At 37.6% G+C, this 23,362-nt stretch overlaps 2 protein-coding genes and 1 pseudogene across 4 annotated transcripts in view; 2 read left to right on the plus strand and 1 right to left on the minus strand.

Moving 5' to 3' along the window:
• The window catches only part of BABAM2 (BRISC and BRCA1 A complex member 2), a 395,148-nt gene extending 372,657 nt beyond the window's left edge, over positions 1–22,491 (minus strand). For all 3 annotated transcript variants that reach the window (XM_069494165.1, XM_069494164.1, XM_069494163.1), the window contains exons 1-2: positions 22,377–22,491; positions 18,898–19,049 (exon numbers count right to left, since the gene is read on the minus strand). In XM_069494165.1, the coding sequence (XP_069350266.1) occupies positions 18,898–19,025 (128 nt within the window). In that variant the 5' untranslated portion in view covers positions 19,026–19,049; positions 22,377–22,491. The remainder of the gene's footprint in view (positions 1–18,897; positions 19,050–22,376) is intronic.
• Positions 17,546–18,359, plus strand: LOC138400074 (MYG1 exonuclease-like; annotated as a pseudogene).
• A 341-nt stretch (positions 22,492–22,832) lies between the features above and the next one.
• RBKS (ribokinase) overlaps positions 22,833–23,362 on the plus strand; it is an 84,571-nt gene continuing 84,041 nt past the window's right edge. Inside the window, exon 1 of the mRNA XM_069494510.1 lies at positions 22,833–22,962. Coding sequence (XP_069350611.1) covers positions 22,874–22,962 — 89 coding nt within the window. The 5' untranslated portion in view covers positions 22,833–22,873. The remainder of the gene's footprint in view (positions 22,963–23,362) is intronic.

The following is a 23,362-nucleotide window of genomic DNA, read 5'->3' on the forward strand; positions in this document are numbered from 1 at the left end:
CAGCCAGTAATAAACTTTTAAATCACTAGTTTATATCAATTTCATTAGAGATATAAGTACTGAGTAGTATGGATATACACATATGTACATGTATATGTGTATATATGCATATATAAATTAAAACAAAATTTTTATGCAATACTTAGCTTTATTACATGAAATGCACTCATACTTTTACTCAATTTCATTCTATTTAATTTTTTAAAATACAAATCAGGACCCACTAAAATTATTTCATAACACACCAGTGAGTCACAAACTACCAATGGTTTGCAACTCACAGCTCTGTCCAATACAACCTCACAGAATGTAGCTTCCAAGAAAACGAAGACAAGCAGTATTCTACCCCACACTGTTCAAAGCCATTTCTGGAATAATTCATTCAGTTCTAGGTGTTACACTGGATCACATTCAGAAGAAGCCAACAAAGATGGTAAAAAAGACACAAATTGGCCAGACGGGTGGCTCACGCCTGTAATCCTAGCACTCTGGGAGGCTGAGGTGGGAAGATCGCTTGAGCCCTGGAGTTTGGGATTGCTGTGAGCTACGCTGATGCCACTGCCCCCCTACCTAGGGCAACATATAAGACGACTCTGTCAAAAAAAAAAAAAAAAAAAAAAAAAAAAGACAGACACAAATCACATGATATAAGCAGTCCCCAACCTTTTTGACACCAGGGACCGGTTTCGTGGAAGAGTGGAAGAGTTTTTCCACTGACGGGGAGGGAGTGGGGCGCGGCCACCTCAGCTCATCAGATATTGGATGCTCAGCAGGAGCGCAACCTGCAGCCCTCGCATGCACAGTTGGCAGTGGGGATCACGCTCCTATGAGGGTCTGATGCTGCTGAGGATCTCACGGGTGTGGGGCGGGGAGAGGGAGACGCACAGCAGTGATGCGAGCAATGGGGACCGGCTGTGGGTGCGGGTGGGGGTTTTGCTGCTCTCCCGCCGCTAGCCTCCTGCTGTGCAGCCGAGTTCCTGGCAGGCTGCGGACTGGTGCTGCCCGGGATTGGGGACAGCAGTGCTAGCCTACAGAAAAGAAATAGCACACATGATAGCTATCTTCATTTATTATAAGTGTTGTCACATGGAAAAGATCAATTAAGCCTCTATATTGCACAAGAGGTAGAAGTGGCAAGGAAAAGGGTTTCAGGTCAACATAGGAAAGCACTGTCTAACAGTATGAGCTGGCCAGTGGGCTGCCTTGGGACTCATGGAGCTTCCCTGTGACTGGAGATACTTAAGCACAGCCTGGACAGTCCCTTAGCAGAGAGGCATTAGAAGGGGCTCATACATCACATGGTGGCCATTAGAGTGTAATGCCTTCCAATCTCGAAATTCTATAATTCTAGAGTAGAGTAAGACAATATTGTACTTTAATACGACTTCTAAAGCCAACACTAGTTCCCAATTAAGTTTTGAAATGAATTCTACCAAGAACCACATAAAACAAAGCTGAAATGGAAAATGCTATTTTCTTTTAACAAAAACAATGGGACAAAAATTGGCAATGTGCCTAGCACAGTCATTAAAAAAACTTAGTAAGTTATAATTAGGAAAAAACTGAAATATCACCCAACTCACCTTAGAAAATGTTAATCCATATATAGCTTTAATAAGCAAATAGCAAAAATACTCAATCTTTAAAATGTACAGAAATAAGAGTGTTTACAAAAGACTGTATTATAAATATTCCCTCCTTACTTAAAAGCCATGAAAATAGGTAGACAAAGATAACAATGTTCTTTCTGAGTTTTGATCCACTTTTCAGTTAGTAGGTTCAAAAATGAAAATTTTAGTAATTTTGAGAAAAGTATTTTTATAACCATCTACTATATTTTTTTCTACCATATTTGTTTAAAAAAATAGTATCTCAGATTACCCAATATGTAGTTAGGAATTACTTATCAACAATGTACTATTGACTCCCCTCTGAGACAGACTTCTAATAAAGGCCAACTACTAGACTTACAATGCAGAAATCTTTCTAGAACAGTGCTACTCAAAAAGGACTGGTTCATGAACCAGTTTTGGTCTATAAACCATTACTAACGTGTAATGAGAAATGTATAGAAATTGAGAGTAAGAATTTTAAAACTTTTATAGCAAATTGTAAATGTAATTTTAAGTCAATGAAAATAAGAAAATCAAGCCTTATTATTTCATGCCTTTTGTTTCACTTTTCTAGCAATTCAATTTTATTATATTTTACAAAATTATTAGTTGGTGGCTAACTGGAAATTTTTTAAAACTCAGGTCTCTCATCAAAGTTTGAAAAACACTTCTCTGAAGATTTTTTTTTTAGATGCTGAACGTCCTTGGATATGAAGATAAACTGCTTTACTTTGATGTTCTCCAATCTCCCTATTCATTTTGGTTTTCCCCAAACAGTAACAAACACTATGAATTTATTTCTTTCCAAGTGTTCTTTTGATATCTCTACTAAGTTGACAGCAATATCAATATAGTTCACTGTCTAAAATTTATCATCAAATTATCTGACTACCCAGTATCTCTAACACTACTTCATTTTCATCCTAATGTAGCTCCAACATATTCTTTTTAAGAAGATATTAATTTGATGACCTATTTTGGAGGCATCTCCCAATCTTGCAACATACCTGCTGACATATCCATGGCAATGGTTCATAATTTTGAGGACATTCTAAAGGTAGAACAGCTCAGTTTTAAACCCCAGGCCTCTGTATCTAAAGTGATAACCTGTTGCATACTGAATTCATGAACTCTCTTCAATTCTGCCAATATTTCCAGTCTTCCACTTGAACTATATTGGTTCCCAGAATCGTTTTCTGACTTACACATTCTTTTCATTTCTTGCTTAAATTATGATACAAAGATGTATATAATAAATGTTTATAAAAACCTGCCAATGACAATTCCAAAAGACTTTTTTATTACACAAAAATGATGAATATTATTCTAAAAAATTAAATAAAAACATTGTGCTGTAAGAAATTATTCCACAATGTCAATAATCACAATGTTACTTTTAGTTAAGATCTGTAACATCATTCAAACTTCTAACTCTTCAATAACTTGAATAATGGGAAAAAAAGAATAAAAGAGTCTGAGAATTTAGGTCAAAAAGTGAATCAGTGACAGACTTAAAATAACTACATGCATTTAATTTCTGCTCCAGTTCCAACAATGAAATTGTATCCCCCTCCCCATACTCTTTAATTTGTAGACATCTACAAACTCTTGTCAAATTATCTATTGTTCTGAGATCTAGCCCATTTGTGGTAAATTATGGCCTAGAAAATACTGCTATTTTAGATAGCTGCTTTTTCTGAATCACTTGTAATACTGAGTTATTCTTTATTTTTAAGATTTAGTCTCAATCTCCTAACAAATTTTTATCTGAATTCTATCCAGTAATTGGGTTTTTTTTAAGTGTTCATATCCAAATATGTTTCACAAATATAGATGGCTGGGAAACCCATTCTACAGTGTGCTATATTAATAAGCAATTACTGTCTTTTCCTGGCTAATGCTTTCTTGGAAAAAAAAAATGACATTTGATAGAGAAGACCTGGGATCCAGTCCAGGCTTCTACCACTTATCAGCTAAGTAACCCTGAATGAGTTGCATAATTTCCCTAGGACTTATATATTTAAATTTTTTTTTAAAAGAAGGGATTATAGAAACTTTCCTCAGATTTACTGAGGGCAAAGAGAGCCTGTGAAAAAGAGATTTATACTGTTCACAAATGCTAAATTCATTTATTGCTCATTTATTTATAAAAAATATACATATACATAATAGTCATTAAGTCTATTTAGAGCTCTGAATCCACTGCTTGCCTTGGTCAGTATTCACTACTCAATTCACAGTAAAATCAATTTTATATTCTTTCCAGGAATGTTATTAACAGTTTTATCATTTTTATAATATAAATCATACACGCACACACAAAGTCCTGATGATAAACCTTGTACTGGAAAGAGAATAAAGAAGTGACAAAGATGTTTTCTTTTGAATTTCATTCTTCCTTCAGTCCACTTCTTGTATCTTCTATCCCAAGGTCTTTTATCCTAATACCAATACAAATTTCCCCTTCTGTCTTTGGGGTCCTATAGCAGAAACTGGTTTTAAAACATATTCACTTTTTTCCCCCAATTACACAAACAAAATTTTTCACTGAAAAAAAAATACTAATATTACAGAAATGAAAGTATAAACTACCCCTTCAATATTCATAGTTTTCCCTTCTTCTGAGTTAACTGCTGTAATGAATTTGTTAAAGATGCTTCCAATTCTTTCTCTGTACATATAGATATACATATACGTATATAAAAGAGGACTTTTTTACGTGAATACAATCAGTCCATACCTGTTATTCTATAGGCTGACTCTACCTTCTTGCCATTCAGTCCTGATCAATGCTACTCTAGGTTGGTACTCTAAATGGCACATTTGTGAATGTACTTAATGCCAGAGAACTGTTCACTTATAAATGGTTAAAATGGTAAATTTTATGGCATGTATATTCTACCACATTAAAAAAAGTATGTGCTAAGACCAAAATTGAACATACATGTTAATAAATGACTGAACCACAAAAATTAAAAAATAATGCTTTTTAAATGAAAAAGTCTTAGGAGTCCATAGCTGAAAAAAACTATCCACTTACTTAAAAGTGGAACATCAAAATGTTCTCCAAAACTTCCACTTGAGTCAAGATTTGTTATCAATAAATTAGTAAGAGCAAAGGTTGAGATAAAAACCTTTCAGAAAACAAAAAGATATATTTTTCAAAAAGTCAAGAGAAGCAAGGTCAGTGGGATAAACTTAACTTTCATAACATGCCATTAGAAAGATAAATAAATTACTCAGGAAATGTGGCCCTGAGAAGGAAGGTTACAAAATTATTTCTCAAGCAACATGGAAGCTAAAAAGGGGACTGTTTTACATTTTTACATGAGCATAGGGAGCCTTCTAACATATAAGTGATACCATAACAATAATTAATTTGGAGCCCTAAAACAAATTTATGTGTGTATTAACATGTACTAAAAAAACCTCATCTATCTTCTAAAGTCAAGGAACTTTGCAAATTTGTCATCCTACTGAAACAAAAACGAGCCCAAAATTACTACCTTGAAATTTTGTACCCCTCCTTGTGTACAATAGAGGGGACAAAAGACAACTAGTAGTAGTGATTTTTTTTGACTCCCTTGAACAATGTGAAGTAGAGCCAGGAATACAATAAATGATTCTTCTACCCCTTTTCCTTTGCACATGAGACTGGCTACTTCCCTTCACCTCTTCCCCTACCCCAGCCTCTATATCAAATGAAGTCACCCTGAAATGAAGACACTGTAGGGCATGAAAAGCCCAAGATTCAGAACCACCTAAAATAGACCCAGATTCATCCTGGCACAGACCACAGACTCTGGAATCCTAAAAAAAAAAAAGTTCCTAAAGTGATTTCAGAGTTCACTGGGTCAAGGTCAATACTACCACTTAAAATCCTAAGTACAAAATATAAAATAAAAGATCATATGTAATGGCACTTTGAAATGTTAAAAGGCCTATAAACTGTTTAATTAAAATTATTTATATGACTGTGTTATACTATTATAATCAGAAGAAGCCTAGAGAGGCAGTTACCCAGAGTAAAGATACAGGGAAGAAAAGAGTATGGGCTGAAACATAAGTAGTAAGGAGAACCTATGTTTCTTCTCGTTAAAAAAGCCCAAGGAATATCCTGAGAGACAACTTGCACTTAGTAAAATACTCAAAATATCAACACCATGCATGATTCACTGAGCTTCCAGACGCTCTGGTACCTAGATAAGCACCCTGAGCTCCAGCCAAAATTCTGCCTTGTACTATCTATGACCCCACCCACTGCCCACCCTAGCAGAGCTCAACAGCCACTGTGCCCTTCATCTTCAGACAGAACTCCTTACTCTCATCTGCGTACTATTTTAAGAGGCTTCTTTAATCCTCTGTTAAGAATTGTCGCATGTATCTACTCAAAACAAGTGTTCAGTATCTCATGACTGTTAGAAACTGTTGGGTTCTGTCTGCTAAAAAAGTTGGCATTTCCATTCCGATTCTTCAACCGAATCAAATATTCTATAATATATCCACCTGCAGGATCTAAGTTAGCCACACTGGTATTTTTTCCTGCTTCCACGGATCTCCAAAAGGCAATGAACGAGGATAGAAAGTTATCCCAGAAACAAAAATCTCTGAATTTCCTATGCATTTCTCTACATGATTTTTCTGGCTTGTGTTATGTATGCATGAGCTCCTATTTTGCTCTGCTTGCCTGAGTCTTATTCGACAGCCACTGTTACACTGTTTGCATGGACACTCACTCTTGACAGAGTCCCTGATTCTGAAATAACAATGTGATTCTACCAACTGCTTAACAACAACAATATGGTAAAATAATAATGATATACATAATATCACATATTATATATAATAATAATAGCAGCTACCATTTTTGAGCACTATCACTAAGCACTATTATTCTAAGTGCTTTATATGAGTTACCTCAATTCATCCCTACAGCTACTCAATAAAGGTCTTTAATATCATCCCCATTTAAGAGAAAAATGAAGCACAGAAAGGTTACGTAACTTATCCAAGGTCATTAAGCTATTACATGGTAGAATTGGGATTCAAACTCAGACCTCACTGACTGATGAGCCCACATGCTTACCACTACATCATGCTGCCACACAACATCTCTAAAGATGGCTCACTGTGCTCTGTCCCTGTCTAACTTGACTTCCAGCTTATACACCCGTGACCCTCCCCCAACTCTTCCTGTAGCTCTTCTGGTGCCGGCTATTTTTTCCTTTCTCCAAACTCATGTAAAGTATTCTTAAGTATCCTGATAAAAGACTGTTTGAACTACTGAATTATTAAATTTTCCAACTTATCTTCTGATTCTATTTCAATCTGACATCTGCATTGGCTTTTATATTTGCCAATAAACAACTCAGAATTTCTACACAATAGCAGCCAAAACACAAAACACCCAGTAAAAAGCTTAATAGTAAACGTGTAGGAACAAAATAAAGACAAATCTTTATTCACATTCATAACTGTGGACATAAATAGTAGAGATTGACCATATTCCTAAAGAGGTGTACTCTACATTACACAGTATGTTCAATTATTATGAAACTACAACCCACAGGCCAATCATATGTTTTTGTACAGTTTTGCTGGGACACAGCCACAATCATTTATTTGTGTATTGTCATATATTTCTTGCTACCATGACAGAACTGAGTAGTTGCAACATATTGTAATGCCTAAAATATTTACTATCTGACCCTTTACAGAAAGTTTGCTGACCCCTATTGTAAAGATGTCCATTCTCTCCAAATAAATATAAAAGTTTTATCCAATGCCAATCAAACTCCTAGCAGGTGAGACCACAAATATTCAAACATATTATAAAGCTACAATAACTAAAATGCTGTGTAATTGCACAAGGCAAATATATACAGATCACTAAAAAGAAAGTTGAAAATAAATATAAGAATTTAGAATGTAAGATGGCATTCCAAGAAAGGGAATAAGTAAAGGATTTATATTATAAATGGTGCAGGGACAACTATATAATTATTTAGAAAAATAACGAAACCCCACTTCCATATCATATTACATACCAAAATAAATTCTCATTAATTACTTTCAGGTAAAAATGAAACAATAACAGAAGAAAATACAGGTGGTCTCAAAGTGGGAAAGTCATTAATTATGCAAAATATTAAAAGAATACATGAAGGAAATAGACATGACAACATAAAAAGTAAAATTTTTTTTGCATATTAAAAATAAATGTAGGGCTGGGCACAGTGGCTCACATCTGTAATTCCAGCACTTTTGGAGGCCAAAGCAAGAGGATCACTTGAGGACAGGAGTTCAAGACCAGCCTGGGCAACAAAGTGAGACCCCATCTCTATAAAAAATTTAAAAATTAGCCAGGTGTGGTGGTGCATGCTTGTAGTCCTAGCTACTTGGGAGGCTGAGGCAGAAGTTTGAGGCCCAGGAATTTTGAGGCTGCAGTGAGCTATGATCACCCCACTGCACTCCAGCCTGGGCAACAGAGTGAGATCCTGTCCCAAATAAATAACTTAATAAGTAAAAGGAGATTCTTTACAACCCCATCTTATAGCAAAAGGTAGGGTACAAATTAAATGTCTATCAATAACTGATTATAGTATATTCATATACTGGAATATTATACAGTCATGAAAATAGAGGAAACTACTCTATACATATTAATGTGGACAATCCTCAAAATAAACTGTTAACATAAATATATAATATGCTACTACAGCAATTGTCTATTTCTGGACAACAAACTACCCCAAAACACAGTGGCTCAGGAAAATTTATCATTTCTCATCAATCTGTAAGTTGGTTGGTCATTTCTGCTGATCTCCCCTTGGCTCACTCAAGCAGCTGCATTCAGATGACAGGCTGGCTCTGGGGCTGAGGGTAGATGGGCTGTATGGGCCATTCACTCTCAATGAGACTAGACCAGGAAACCCCTGAACATGGTTATGTTGGTATTCCAAGTGAATGAAAATGGAACTTCAAGGCCTCTAAAGGCCTAGGCTTGGAAGTTACACATAACTTTCACCACATCCTATTGGTAAAATCAAGTCACAATGCCAATCCTGATTCAAGGAGTGAGGAAATGGATTCTACCTCTTGATCATATGAACGACAAACTTATATTCAAAGGAGAATAAATAAAGCGGGGGCATGATATATCAGGAGCCATTATTTTAACAATCTACCATGGCTACTGCTTATATATAAATGAAAAAAGATGGCTTACATATACAAAGAAAACCTCTAGAAGGAATAAAAGAAACTGGTAATAATAGTTGCCTCAGAAAGGAAAATTAGGGAAAGGAGTAGGCAGGATACTTACTGTCTGCTTCTCACTCCTTCATATATTTTTTTTAAATGCTGTACATTTATTACTGCTTCAAAAATGAAAAATATTTAAGAGCTTCTGCATACTAAACAAATTGATTTAATTGAACGACATTGAAAACCTAGGGAAAAAACATCTGCAATACATTATGACAAAGGGTTAACCTTCATAATATATAAAGAGCTTTATAAATCAATAAGAAAAAGACAAATACCTCACCAGAAAAATGGACACATGGCATGAATTGGTAATACATACACACACACACACACACACACACACACACCAGTGAGGCAAAATAAAAGAGCAATTAAATGCCATTTTCATCTATTGAATTAGCAAGTAATCTTACAAAATTTATAATACTGACATGATATTATCAAGATTGTAGAGGAATTGGCATCCTCATATACTGCTAGCAGGAGTGTAAATTAATAACATATTTCCGAAAAAAATATATAATTATATGTATATTTATATATCCTTACATATAAATATATAATATACTAATATATTAAATACATCAAAAGTTTTAAAATTTACATACTCTTTGGCTCAATAATTGGAATTTTGCTGATACACAGGAATATATGCATCCATATGGGCACATTTATTTTATAGCCCCAGAGAAAGACCTCCAGATGATGAATCTGGCAATCACCCAATAAAAAAGCCAGGTTGCTGCCTGATCACACTACAATGAAGCTCAGCAGTTGACAATCCTATTCATGCACGAAGGACTTCAAATTCACATTTTTGAGCCTCAGTCTTTAAAAGACATGGACAGCCAAGAATCACCAGTTTGAAGAAAGTCATTAACATAAAAGATAGAGAGCAAAACAGAATGTGAAGTACAGAACAATTTTTATAGCTACTAACATCCCTACAGAATTAAGAGAAGATACTGTATCCATGAAACTGTAACAATATGTATATTGGGGGTCTCCAAGATTACAGATCAAGGCCTCCAAAATTCAAAGGGAAGATAACTGGCAACCTAGACTTCTGTACCTGCTCAAATTATCAATCAAATATAAAACTAGAATAAAGACATTTTCTGATGTTCAAGAACTCAAAAAGTTTCTCTTTTACTCCCTTTCTTAAGACACTATTGGAGTATATGCTCCAACAAAGCAAGAAAGCAAAACAAGAACACAAGAGATTCAATATAGGAAGAGGCAAAGGAAGGCCTAAAATGATAGCTGTATGGCAGACCTATAGAGCAAGCAATCCAATTAAAACAGTCCATCCACCAAGCTTCCCCATCTCAGCAAATGGCACAACTGACTATCTGCCCACTTAAACTAAAAAACAGGAAGTCATTCTTGATTCATTCTCAAACCCCAAATGCAACATCGTCATGATTTTACCTTCTAAATAGTTTATTAATCTATTCATTTCTTTCCATCTCCATTGCCACCACCATGTTCTAAGACTTCATCATCTCTCACCTGGTCCACTGCAATGGATGGTTAACTAGTACACCTTACTCTGCACAAGCCATTTTCCATATAACAACCAGTGATTTTATTTTTAAGTATAAATAAGATCATGTCACTCTGCTACTTAAAATTCTTGAATAGCTTTTCAATCCACCCAGAATAAAACACAAGCTTCCAAATATAGTCCACCAGGCTCTGCATAATCTGACCCTTGACCACCTCTAGAATCTCACTGCATTTCCTTCTTACACTCTCTTACCACATTCCAAGCACAGTAGTGTTGCAGATCCATGAACATGTGAAACTTTCTCCTGCTTACACACATGGTATTTATTTCCTTTTTACATCAAATCCCCTAGCTGTTCACATTGAACTGCAGTAGTCCCCATTTATCTACAGTTTTACTTTCCATGGTTTCAGTTACCCTGGGTCAACTGTAATCCAAAAATATTAAATGGAAAATTCCAGAAACAATTCATAAATTTTAAATTGCACACCATTCTGAGCAGCACGATGAAATTGCACACCATCTTGCTCTGTCCTGCCTGGAACATGAAACATCCCCTTTGTTCAGTGTAGCTGTCTACACTGTCTACCTGTTAGTCACTTAGTAGCCATCTTGGTGATCAGATCCTCTGTCACAGTATGTCAGTGTTTGAGTTCAAATAACTCTTATTTTACTTAACAATAGCCCCAAAGTACAAGAATAATGATGCTGGCAATTCAGATATGCGAAAAAGCCATGGGTGTTTCCTTTAAGTGAAAAGGTAAAAGTTCTTGACTTCATAAGGAAAGAAGAAATTCATATGTTAAGGTTGCTAAGAACTATGGTAAGAATGAATCTTCTATCCATGAAATTGTGAAGAAGAAAAACAAAATCTGTGATAGTTTTGCTGTCACACCTCAAACTGCAAAAATTATGGTCACAGTGATAAGTGCTTAGTTAAAATGGAAAAGGCATTAAATTTGTGGATAGAAGACTGGAACAAACACATGTTCCTATCAACAGCAATCATGATCGGTACTATCTGCAGTTTTGAGCAAGTGCTGAGGGTCTTGCTGAGGGTTTTGGGATGTATCCCTCAAGGATAAGGGGTGACTACTGCATTCTCATCATTTATGATTCAACTTAAATGTCATTTCCTCAGAGAGAGCTTTCCTGACCATCACTTCTCAATTAGCACCTCATCAGGCCAGTTTCCCTTTATTTCATTTTTCCAATAAATTAAAAGGGCTTCTCTTTGACTGAATTATTAATGTTTTATTTCCTGATGGAACAGTATATAGCTACTTAAAGGAGATTATTAAAAAGTATTTAGAACATGTGGTTAAGCAAGACAATTTTTAAAAAATAGAACAACATGGATGGGGAAAACTTGTCTTACTAGCTATCATGACATTCCACAAAGCTGTAATAATTAAGACAGTGTGGAGTTGGCACACAGACAACGAGGCTGATCAACCAGAACAGAAAGCCTAGAAACAGGTCCACGTGTGATATAAACTTGACATAAAGACAGAGGTAGCATTGCAGATCCGTGAGCAAAGGATGGCCTTCTCAACAAATGATGCTGGCTCAACCAATTACCCATATGGGGGGAAAAGAAACTTTATTGCTATCTCACCCCATATTTTATAGAAAAATAAATTTCTATTTAAAGACCAACCAAAAAAAGAAAAAAGAAAGGAAAACTTTAAAATTCTTAAAGGAAGATACATGACTTCTAGATAAGCCAGAATTTCTTAAAACTCTGCCTTTCTCTCTCTTTCTCCCACGCATGTGTACACAAATCTAAAAACAAAAATACTGATGAGTTTGACTTCATTAAAATTAAAACTCTGGACATCAGTAGTACCAAAATAAGAATATAAGCCACAGACTGTGAGCAGACATTTGTAATACATGTAACTGCCAAAAGATCAGTATCCAAAATACATGAAGAATGCTTTAAAGATCTACAGAAATATGCAATCCACTTAAATGATATCCCCAAAAGAAGAAATCTGAATTGCCAGTAAGCATGTGAAAAGACTCTTCACCACACTAGCAATCAGAGAAATATAAGTTAAAACCATAATGAGATACCATTTCATACCTCCTCATCTTGGCAAAAATTTAAGTCTGACAATAATACTAAGCATCAGTAAGGCTACAGAATAATGGGAACTCTCGTTTCTGGTGGAAGGAAATTGATATTAATACAATCTGGCAACATCTAATAAAATGAAAGATGTATATACCCTAAGAGCCAGCAATTCTATTTCTAGGAATATACCCTTGAGGGGTAACTTTCAAAATTTTTTGATCATCACACACATATTTTTCATTATGACCCAGTACACACATACTTACTTAACTAAAATGAAAATTCACAAAACAGTGCTTATTTTTACTATGTGTGACACATTCTGAGAGTTTCCATTTTGTTCTCATTCATTTTTTAAATGTTGGGATGACTCACTCAATTGATTTTACAACCACTAATGGGTAAACAGACCCAGTTCAAAAATTTTTGCCCCAGAAAATATTCTCATATATCTTCTTGTGCGTATGTGAGAGAATGTTCATTATGGCACTCTTTCCCAAAAATATATATATCTTAAACAACATAAAAGTTATCAGTAGAAGAATGAATTAAAAATCGGGGGCATAGTCATACAATGAAATACAATATAGTAGTACAAATGAGAAAACCGGCTCTGTAAGTATCAACACAGATAAACCTCATTACCTTAATACTAAGCAAAATAAGCAGTTGCCGGTGAATATATAGATAGTCTATTATTTGTATAAACTTCTAAAACATGCAAAATAATACTATATGTTGCTTAGGGATACAAATTATAATAAATATATAAAGTATGAAGACACACACAGGAAGAAAGGAAAATGAGATCAGGGAAGAGTACAGAAAAGAAAGTGAACCTGAAAAGCCAAGTGAATAACTAGATAATAAATTATTAAAAATTGCCCATCTTCAAAATTAAACTGCTGCCTCCAAGGACAGCAACTTCCTTCCAGACACAAGGCTAATAAAGAAAGGTTCTGCCTGCCAGCTAGAGAAACTCACGCAGCCAACTGAGATCAGTCTTCAAAGCTTACAGCACTCATCTTTTAAAATTGTTCTGCCTATTTAGTAATCAAGTACTTACACTGAGTATCTATTTTTAACTAAGTAATGAAATTCAGAACATGGACAAAAAATGCAATAGGTAGTTGTAGGCGGATGAGATGTCACAGCAGATGCCCCAAACACAGCCATGTGCCAGTAAGGTTGAGTCACCACAATAAGCTGAAAAAAGATATTAAGGCTCAGCTGCCACAGGTTGCAGTAAGCACTCTCCGCTTTGCTCCCTGTTATATTTGCCAGGCATCATTCCAGAATGCTGAACAGACATTTAGACATCTTCAAGATTAGAAAAATCACTAAAAATGGCAAAATATGGCATCTTACACATAGCACATGCTTGTGATCAAATTAACACAGAGCAGAGAACTAATAAACATTCAATAAGCTCATGAAATAATTCCCTAAAATTAATAATTTGGCCCCTCCAGATCCCAGTCTATATTTTACCTAGAAGAGTAAACCCACTACTATAACATTTTACTATAATTTCAAAAACGTCAACTCAATTGTCAGGGAATGTCATTAAAAAGAATTATGCGTAACAATTTTTAAGCAATACACTACCAGGCCAATCAACATCCTTCCAAGCCACAAGAACACACCACTCTGATCCCCAAACCAAGCAACCTCTCTAGGAAGATACCTAACTCATCCAACCCCTACTTACTACATTATATGTGAAAGGTACAATGATAGACCTTTTTTTTTTCCTTTTTGGAGACAGGGTCTCAGTCTGTTGCCCAGGCTGGAGTGCAGTGGCATTATCATAGCCCACTGCAACCTCAAACTCCTGGGCTCAAGCCATCTTCCCACCTCAGCCTCCCAAGTAGCTGGGACTATAGGCACACACCACCAGACCTAGCTAATTTTATTTGTGTAGAGATGGGATCTCCTTATGTTGCTCAGGCTGGTCTTGAATTCCCAGCCTGGCCTCAAGCAATTCTCCTGTCTCAGCCTCCCAAAGTGCTAGGATAATAGGCATGAGCTACTGCACCCAGCCCATGACAGACCTTAAGAAGGCATAAAAATAAACAAGAGCTCTGTCCTTAAGATACTGAAACCTCGCAATGGAGTTTAGAAATATACATAGTCTTAAGTAAGGTACAAAAATCTAGGTACCCTAATAAAAATAAAAATGAATTGCTACTTTTCAAAAAAAATCTTGCTGTAAGTTCTCACCCATCTCTTCCCCTTATGAGCCAGAACTAGAATATAGATATATAGACCTCATCTCTTCAAGGGCAACTGCCTATATATAATAACAAGATTGGTTCTTGTGACCTCTAAAACTCAATCTCCTCGTTTTATACTTTTTATGAATACTATGTCCTAATACCTCTCTGAGTTAACAGAAATTAGAAATTAGTAAAGATTCACAACTGTGACTGCTGCAGATCTAAAAGAAAGGGAAATGCCAAAAGTGACATACCAAGAAGAAGTCATTCTTTTATCTAACTCTGCCACACTTTTGCTATAGAAACCTGAGGAATTCACACTTTGGTTGACTGATGGATTGAAGAAAGAACTGTTAATGAATTTCTAAAGAACTTTCATGAATCTTTCAGACAAGTACTACATAAAAGGTATCAGTAATGCTCTGGAATAACAAGTCTTTTCACATCATTTTATGCAGAGTAACTTTGTTAAGGTAGAGGTATTTTAATTCCTTTTTAAAAGCTTAAGAAAGTAAATTCTATAAATACTAAATGTCATTAAATACCATTTCAAATATTTTTCAGGCATAGTTAGACCAGACAGAGCCAGGACTAGTGGATTCATTTCAAATTCATCAGATCCACTATTTGTACGTAAATACTCAACTAAACACTCAGGAATTTGGGAGCACCCAAAAGGGAATCTGCAGGAGAGAAGCAATGTGACTTCATGTTAATGAACCCAACTGGTCTTTCAGGATACCGATGCAAGGAGTAAGAAGTTCAGGTTAATACCATCTTACATAAACCAGTCACCAGTCCACTGGTCACCAGTCCACTGTCAGGTCTTCAATACCTCTGAAAAGAATATTTGTGATATGCTAAAGAAGAAAAACTTATTTCTATGTTCTATCCATTCTGGCCAATGAACATCCCTGGTTCATGGGTTGGTTTATCATTTATTTGTTTGTTTAGAGACAGGGGTCTCACTGTGTTGCCCATGCTGTTCTTGAACTCCTGGGCTCAAGCAAGCCTCCCGAGTAGCTGGGATTATATGCACATGCTACTGGCTTGGACTCTGGTTTTTTTTAATGGCAGCTTAACTGAGATATAATTCGCATACCATAAAATTCACCCTAAAGTGCACAATTTAGTCATTTTTAGTTTATTCACAAAGTTGTATAACCTTCACCACTATCTAAGTTTACAATATTGTTGTCATCCCAAAAAGAAAGCCCACATCCAAGTAGTCACTTTTTAATTCCCTCGGCCCCTGGCACCCACTAATTTACATTCTGTCTCTATCGATTGACCTATTCTGGACATTTTATATAAATACAATCATATAATATGTGACCTGTTGTGATGAGCTTCTTTCACTTAGCATAATGCTTTCAATGTTCATCCATGTTGTAGCATGAATCAGTACTTCATTACTTGTAATGGTTGAATAATATTCTATTTGTAGATATACCACATTTGTTTATCCATTCATCAATTGATGGACATTTGGGTTGTTTTCACAGGATTTTTCACCTGTAGAAATCTTAGTCATCTAATCTGATTGTTCTTTTTATGAGCAAAGAAATTGAGAACCAGTGAGAAAATGGAAACTGCCCCTGGTTACACATACTTAAGCCATTCAATGCACACCTGAAATGTCTTCTTTCCTCCAATCTCACCCTTTCCTAGAAAAGAAGAAAATCCTTAATTTGTGTGATCCTAGCAGTAAAATGAAAGATAGGCTGGGGCCAGGAGAAGACCTGGGGTGGAAAAGAAGAGAAAATAAGTAGGATTAGGTATAATCATGTTGAGCTAAAGGAACTTAAGAAAAGACCAGGAGTTTTAAGCCTTCAAAAACACATAGAAAAAGAGAAATGAACACAGTTCAGACAAAGATTTTTTCTAAAAGTCAGAGATGGAAAGAAATACGACAGTGCGGCAAAACCTGAAGAGTTACTCTGAAATACCCTGTGGTCCATTTGAAAATCTCTTTATTATCAGACCTAGAAGAAAATTAAATGATTTAAAGGTCCCAGAAAGATGAGATCAAAATCAAAGCAACCAAGTGACAAGAAATGAGCATAGTAAAGGAAGTGTATCACTCTGCTTTATGCGGGTGAAAAAATTACTGTAACAGCAACTGGAAAATACCCTCTTGAGATCTGATCCTGATGACTTCAATCAGAGATGAAGTCTATTTAAAGAAAATATTTTGTAATTTAGGAGACCCCGATCTGTATCTAACTTGTCTATTATAATTGGGGGCTGAATTCAGACCAAATGAATCTTACACTCAATCTCCATTTCACAATCCCCACTTCCTGTCATCATTTACAAGCTGAGGAAGCCTGTCTAAGCACCTGGCCTGCTGCTTGTCTAAATGGTACAAAATTCTAAACCAGTAAGAGAAATTTAAAAAGTCAATTTCTAATCCCTGACCACTCTCAGGATGACAATTTATTTATAAATCCTCTAATATGTATAGTTAACTTTTAGATTCAAAGTGGCAAAGAACATTAAAACCTTCTTCCTATCAACTCCACCAGAGTTCTTTCTATCACATTCTTTTTCCTCAACAATAAAAAGGAGCTATATGTGCCTAACATTAGGAAAACGACTACCAAATAGTAAATGATCAGTAAGTATTTGATTAATAAGTTGAAGATAATACCAGATCTTTTAAAAAGCATCCTATCATTCCAAACAAGTGTCCAACTTAGTCTTCTTTATATTACCACTAAAGACCATAAGTCTATATCCTTATATTCAAGTCTTTAGCTTAGTCAAAAAACAGCAAGATTTGTAAAAGTCAAAAGAGTCTTACAAGGACAGCTAAAAGAGAATCAAGAATACAACATTTCTGCTCTAACCAATGCTATTGCTACCGCCGCCACCCCTCTAAACCCACACCACATGCTTGGCCCAGAGTCCCTTCCACCCTCTAAACAACCACACCACCTCAAATGGGGACACACAAGGGCACCTTCCACTGCAACAAGGTGCTGGCATGCACATTGCTTTGCCTCCTGTCAGAGTACTAGGATGCAGAGATGGTGTGGACGCAGGACCCCAAAAAAGTGGCTTCATGTGACAACGTATGACATTGTGGTGGACATGTATCGCACATATGACCCTCAGAGACATCGACTAGCTCATCATCAGACGTCTTTCACAGAGACCATGAGTTCCCTGTCCCCTGGGAAGCCGTGGCAGACCAAGGTGAGCAGTATGGGACTCACCTATCTGTACTTCACACACAAGCTGCTGGCCCAGTTGCTGGGCACTAATGAAGAGGACAGCACAGTGGGCATCCTCTATGACAAGATGTACGAGAACTTCAGGGAGGAGGCAGACGCAGTGGACAATGGGATCTAACAGTGGGAGGAAGGGGAGCCTCAATATCCACTGACCATGACCCTGAGTGCCCAGGTTGCTCAGCCTGGGGCCTTGGTGGAAGAGGCACTGGCCCAGTGATTCCAGGGCCACGCAGGTGGAGAAATAGAACTGGCAAAAGGTGGATGTCCCTGGAAGGAGTAGCTCTACCACCTGGAATCTGGGCTGCCTGCACTCCAGCCATCACCTTTGTTATCTACACTTACCAGGCTATGCAGTGGTGGGTATAATGTGTGCCCAAGGACATTAATGGAAAAAGTGTCAAAAATCAAGTAAGACCGTTGAACAATTAATACTGTAACAACATTGATCTCCTGTATTTTTATAACTCTTCTGTAAATCTAAGTTTATTTCAAAATAAAATGGTTTTTTTAATGCGACATTTCTAGGTGTGAGACCTTACAGTTTCAACCCCACTGTGAGGAATGACTCATTTTGGCTAATTATTATAATTTTCATATTAAGAGAGATTACCAAATGATGTAAGATTCAGAATATATTTGTTGCTGGATTGTAGCAAACACAAGAAAACAAGCCAGTGAATGAAAAACACACTTGCTAAAAATCCCCATGGCACACTGTTCACAAAGAGATAAACCAGAAAAAAGACATGAACATTCTGGTCATAAAGCAATGGCCCACAACACAAATAAAATAACTTGAAACATAAAATGTCAAGAATTGTACAAAACCAACTGAATCAACATGTGATATCATGACTTTATGAACTTCTGTGCTGTTCTCTTTTTATGAGTCTGGTAAGGAATGTTTATTATTAGGTAAAGGTTGAATTGGTTCTGGTACATTCATTGAATTCGTTCTGGTACATACCCAGATTTCAAGTCAGTTATCCTCAAACAGTTTGTAGCATCCAGTCCCACTTTTCCATTCCGTACCACGCTAGATATAAACGGGGAGAGCATTGGAGAAATTCGGTTCAAGGCCACTTCTGGGGACATTTTAACTTGATTTGTAAATCACCACTGAAAGCAGAAGGAAAGAAAGGTGATGAGAGTTTACAAAGGAACTAGATACAACAACCTTCCTGAAAACGGGCACAGCAAACAAGAGTTTCTCTTGCATGAATAAAATACCTCATTTCCCGTCTTCAGAGCAATCATTTCCAAAGATCCCCAAGAAGAAATTACCTCCCTGTTGCTCTGCTACTCAGGACATGGAATACACCACTACTTTTCAGGAACAGAAGGAACTCTTGAAATACAATGTCCTCCTCCTTCCCAAAGCTGATTTCTACACTACCACACTCTACTTAAAGCTGTCCTACTCTATCTTACAACTGGCTTGTTTTACTTTAGTTGAGGCCAAGGAGCCTTTGCTAACAACCCTCTCCCCATCACCAAGACACAAAACACACACACCATTGGGTTAAGAATCTCTCCTGTGTCCCCACAAAGAGTAAGAACTTGATTGATAATACCATATAAAACTCTAGAACAGGCATACCTTGCTTGCAATTGTTACTTACTAGAAATTATTTATTGCTGATATACCTCTCTTATATATAACCCTCCACCGTGTATTATAACTACCGCTTATGTGATCTCTCCCCAGTAAGGACTGTGTCTTAAATCCCTAGGGTTTAACATAAGTACCTGGCATACAGTAAGCACTCAAAAACTATTTTTTAATAAATAAATGAATAAGAGGACAAGAGCTAGAGTAATATTTTGGTATGGAGATAAGATAATATGTCCTCAAAAAATTTGATAGGGGAATAGATGCAGCAAAATCTGAGGAATAGATATAGCAAAAATCCACTTGAACAATTAAATCATGAAAACATACACTTATCCAGATACTAAGCAACACAGACTAAGACAGATCCTAAACTCTTTGACTTTAAGGCACTAAGAAGTCCTTACACTTGAAAATACAAAAGTGGAACTAATAAATCATATCTAAATTACTTGGAAACTCACGGGGCTGGGGAAGGGAAATCTTAATAGATTTCTAAATGAAAGTTTCTACTTTCAGATGTAAGTCAATTCAAATCAGCATTGTCTTCCTCAATCTTAAAGAATCCCACATCAAAAGCAAATTAATTTCCAGCAAGTTACAAGCAAATTACATTCTGATTCTAGTTTTCATACATCATACCACATGAAAACTTACAAGTCTCCGCTAAAATAAATGTTGAAAAGTAGCACCTGTTTTATTATTTCAGTTGGTAAGAAAGGAAAAGACTGTAGTGATCTTCAAAACAAATAATGCTGTGACCCTATATAATGATGACACCAGAAGCACCTTTAAGATGATGAAACCTTTATACTTTATACTTCAATTCCAAAATCATCCTTTCTGCAAATATAAAACAAGATCCTCTTCTGACCACTTAACAGATGATCTCCCCCATTATTCTGTCATTACAAAGTAAAAATAAACATCTAACACACAGTACCACCAATCATAAAAATGCACATTTTTATAACACTTTATCACTAATAAGGGGCTTCCTATACATTATTACAGCTAATCTTCACCAGCCAGGATAGCAAGGAAAGTGTTTTAATTCCCATTTTCAGATGATATGGATAACTACTATAATTTGACTCTCAACAGTATACTAATCTGCATCATCATTTTGAAACCTATTTTTTTTCCTTTTCTACAACATTTCCACCTTTATTTCTATCCACTGATGTCACAGTTCTTGAAAGGATGCTTATCTAGATCATACGCAAAACACAGAAATACTCATCTTAGAAAAAAGCAAAAGAGTCTAACGTACATTACAAAATTATTATTCTGTGTTTTTTTCCCCACAGTGCATACTATTATTTTACTTCTCATTTCTACAACAAAGGGAAACAGAACCAACCCATTCTAAACATCTACTCACTATTAGGCACTGTATTACTAACCTCTATCTGTAATTTCATTTACTTCCCCCCAATTGTTCCCCGAGAACAGTAATTGTTCCCATTTTATGGATAAGAAAACTAAAGCTCAGCAAATCAAAGTCACTTGTTCAAAGTCATAAACCTAACAAGCAGAAGGATCAGAATTCAAATTGAGATCGTTCCCAAAATCTACTATACCCATCTTCATCTCAAATAAACATTGATAAATTCGATCACTAAAGAGAAAAGCATCAAGGTGATTTTTTGAAAGCATACATCTTGCAAAATTTGAACAGACAAAAAGTCATGAGTTTAAAGGAATAATTGCTTTGCAATTAGAAACACCTAGACTACTGCTGTCCTACTGCAGAAGCTGGCCTGAGTGATTCCCTGGTCAAATGTTAAAGAGAGCCAACCTGCTCCAGAAGCCAAACCATACTAAAGGTGACAACGACCCATTCCCACTTAGCAGCAACTGTAACGACTTCAGGATGACACCTGAGGGAATGAATTTGTCTTTATTTCCAAAACAACCATAAATACTATTTTTTGACTGTGCAAGATTTCCTGCAGCATTATAAATTGTTTCAACCAGGAGGAGGTGTGACTTCTCTAAGAAAAAGGAAGAAATATACTGACTCCAAAATTATAAGTCACTGAATGGCCAAAGATAATGGTCCTTTGGTGCACTGAGCCGGGTACGTGGACGGGGGTCACCCCCCAGTAGTAACTTTTACATATGGCAGCACTACAATAGATCCCAGATACGCAAATGCTACTTCTGCAATGTGTACTTCCTGATTTTGACGTACTGCAGAAGGAAAATGCAAAATTACAATTTTTACAAGAGTCTGCTGTCCCAAAATAGGGTCACATAAGGTCCTTTGATGGGAAGCCTGGGGAATAGAAAGACGTCTAACGGACTGTCCAGGTTCTTGCAATTAAAATCAGATGACAAACACAGAGGAAACATGTGTCCTGCTGACGTCATGGAACGGAAAGGGATGGCATCCTTCTGCGTCATGTCTACCTCATACAGCGCACGAGGGAAGTTACACTGGAGAAGCAATTTCTCCAAGGGGCAACGTTCAAGAAAAACAAGTCAGCTCAGATCCAAAGAATGACCACCCCACTCCAGGGAACATCTAAAACGGGGCATTCTTCCCTCTCCTAAATTGTATGATCCCCTCATCAAGCGACAAGGAGGGTTGATTAACCCTCTGGGTTTAATCAGGGACCAGCGGATGGGCCAGATATGCAGAAAGAGAAGGCTCGGGGGCTCGTTGTTGAGGAGATCAGCGTGAGGGGGGTGAGAAGGGCATCTTTGGAACGGGGGCCTTCTCTATAGGAAGAGGAGGCGACCCCTCTGCCCATATTTAAACCACGGTTTTTAGCGCCACCTGTGCGACTCGGGATCCAACCTCCCCGCACCAGCCCCAGTCCAGGTACCTGGAACTTAGTCCGATCGGTAACCGGCGACTACGCGGGGTACAGGTTACCCGAGCGCGCCCCCGACCGACGCACCCACCTGCGCGCGCGCCGCGGGCCGGATGCGTGCGCGCTCCTAGGACGTCCCGCCCCGCCCCCTCAGCGGCCCAGGAGCTGGGCGGCGTGCGCGCCCCCGCGCCACGCCAAGTAAAGGCGCTCGGAAAGGCGTCCCCGCAGTGCCTGACAGTTCCTCCCTCGGCGTCTGCCTCGTGAGTGGCGAGGAGCGCGGAGTCTGGCAATGTCAGGAGTGCTCTGCAGTGTGAGGCTGTACAGGGAGACTATTCCTGGAAGAACAGGGGGCAGCTGATGGGCGGGTGATTTCGGGCATTCAGGTGGGCGACCCGCGTAGGCGTCTGAAAGGCCCGCGTCGTTAGGGAGGGTAGAAGCGGCGTCTCTGGTTACGGGGTCGGGCAAAAGGCAAAGGTCAGCATCCTAGTGGGCAGCACGAGCTTTGAGCAATGGCGGCGTCTGGGGAACCCAGGAGGCAGTGGCAGGAGGAGGTGGCGGCGGTGGTAGTGGTGGGCTCCTGCATGACAGACCTGGTCAGGTTAGTCCGGGGCCAGTACGCAGTGTGGGGCTGGTGGAGGAAGAGGACTGTTCTTTCTGCACTGCCTTGGCACTGGGTCTTTGGGGATGGACGGTGGTAGCTTTTGGTGTGAGCTACATCCAGGTTTCCCCAGGCTGCAGCCTGACTTCCTGGCGTGGAAGAATTTGAGTTTGTAAAGATAAATGTCAGGTGTGCGTCATAGGAGGCCACGGTTTAGTGAAAGCTCGAATAATACTAGAAGCGCCTGCAAAGACCTGTTCCTGTTTCCTTGGTCAGACGGCTGAGCCTTACCCCTAGACAAGCCTGGCGACTTTGGCCAAGTAATTTTACCTCCGAGAATGTGCCTACCTCGCTGGGTTGTTGTGAGGACTAAATGAAGTAAAGTGTTTTGTCAACCATA

Source organism: Eulemur rufifrons, chromosome 19 (genome assembly GCF_041146395.1).
Source record: "Eulemur rufifrons isolate Redbay chromosome 19, OSU_ERuf_1, whole genome shotgun sequence".
Classification (NCBI taxonomy): domain Eukaryota; kingdom Metazoa; phylum Chordata; class Mammalia; order Primates; family Lemuridae; genus Eulemur; species Eulemur rufifrons.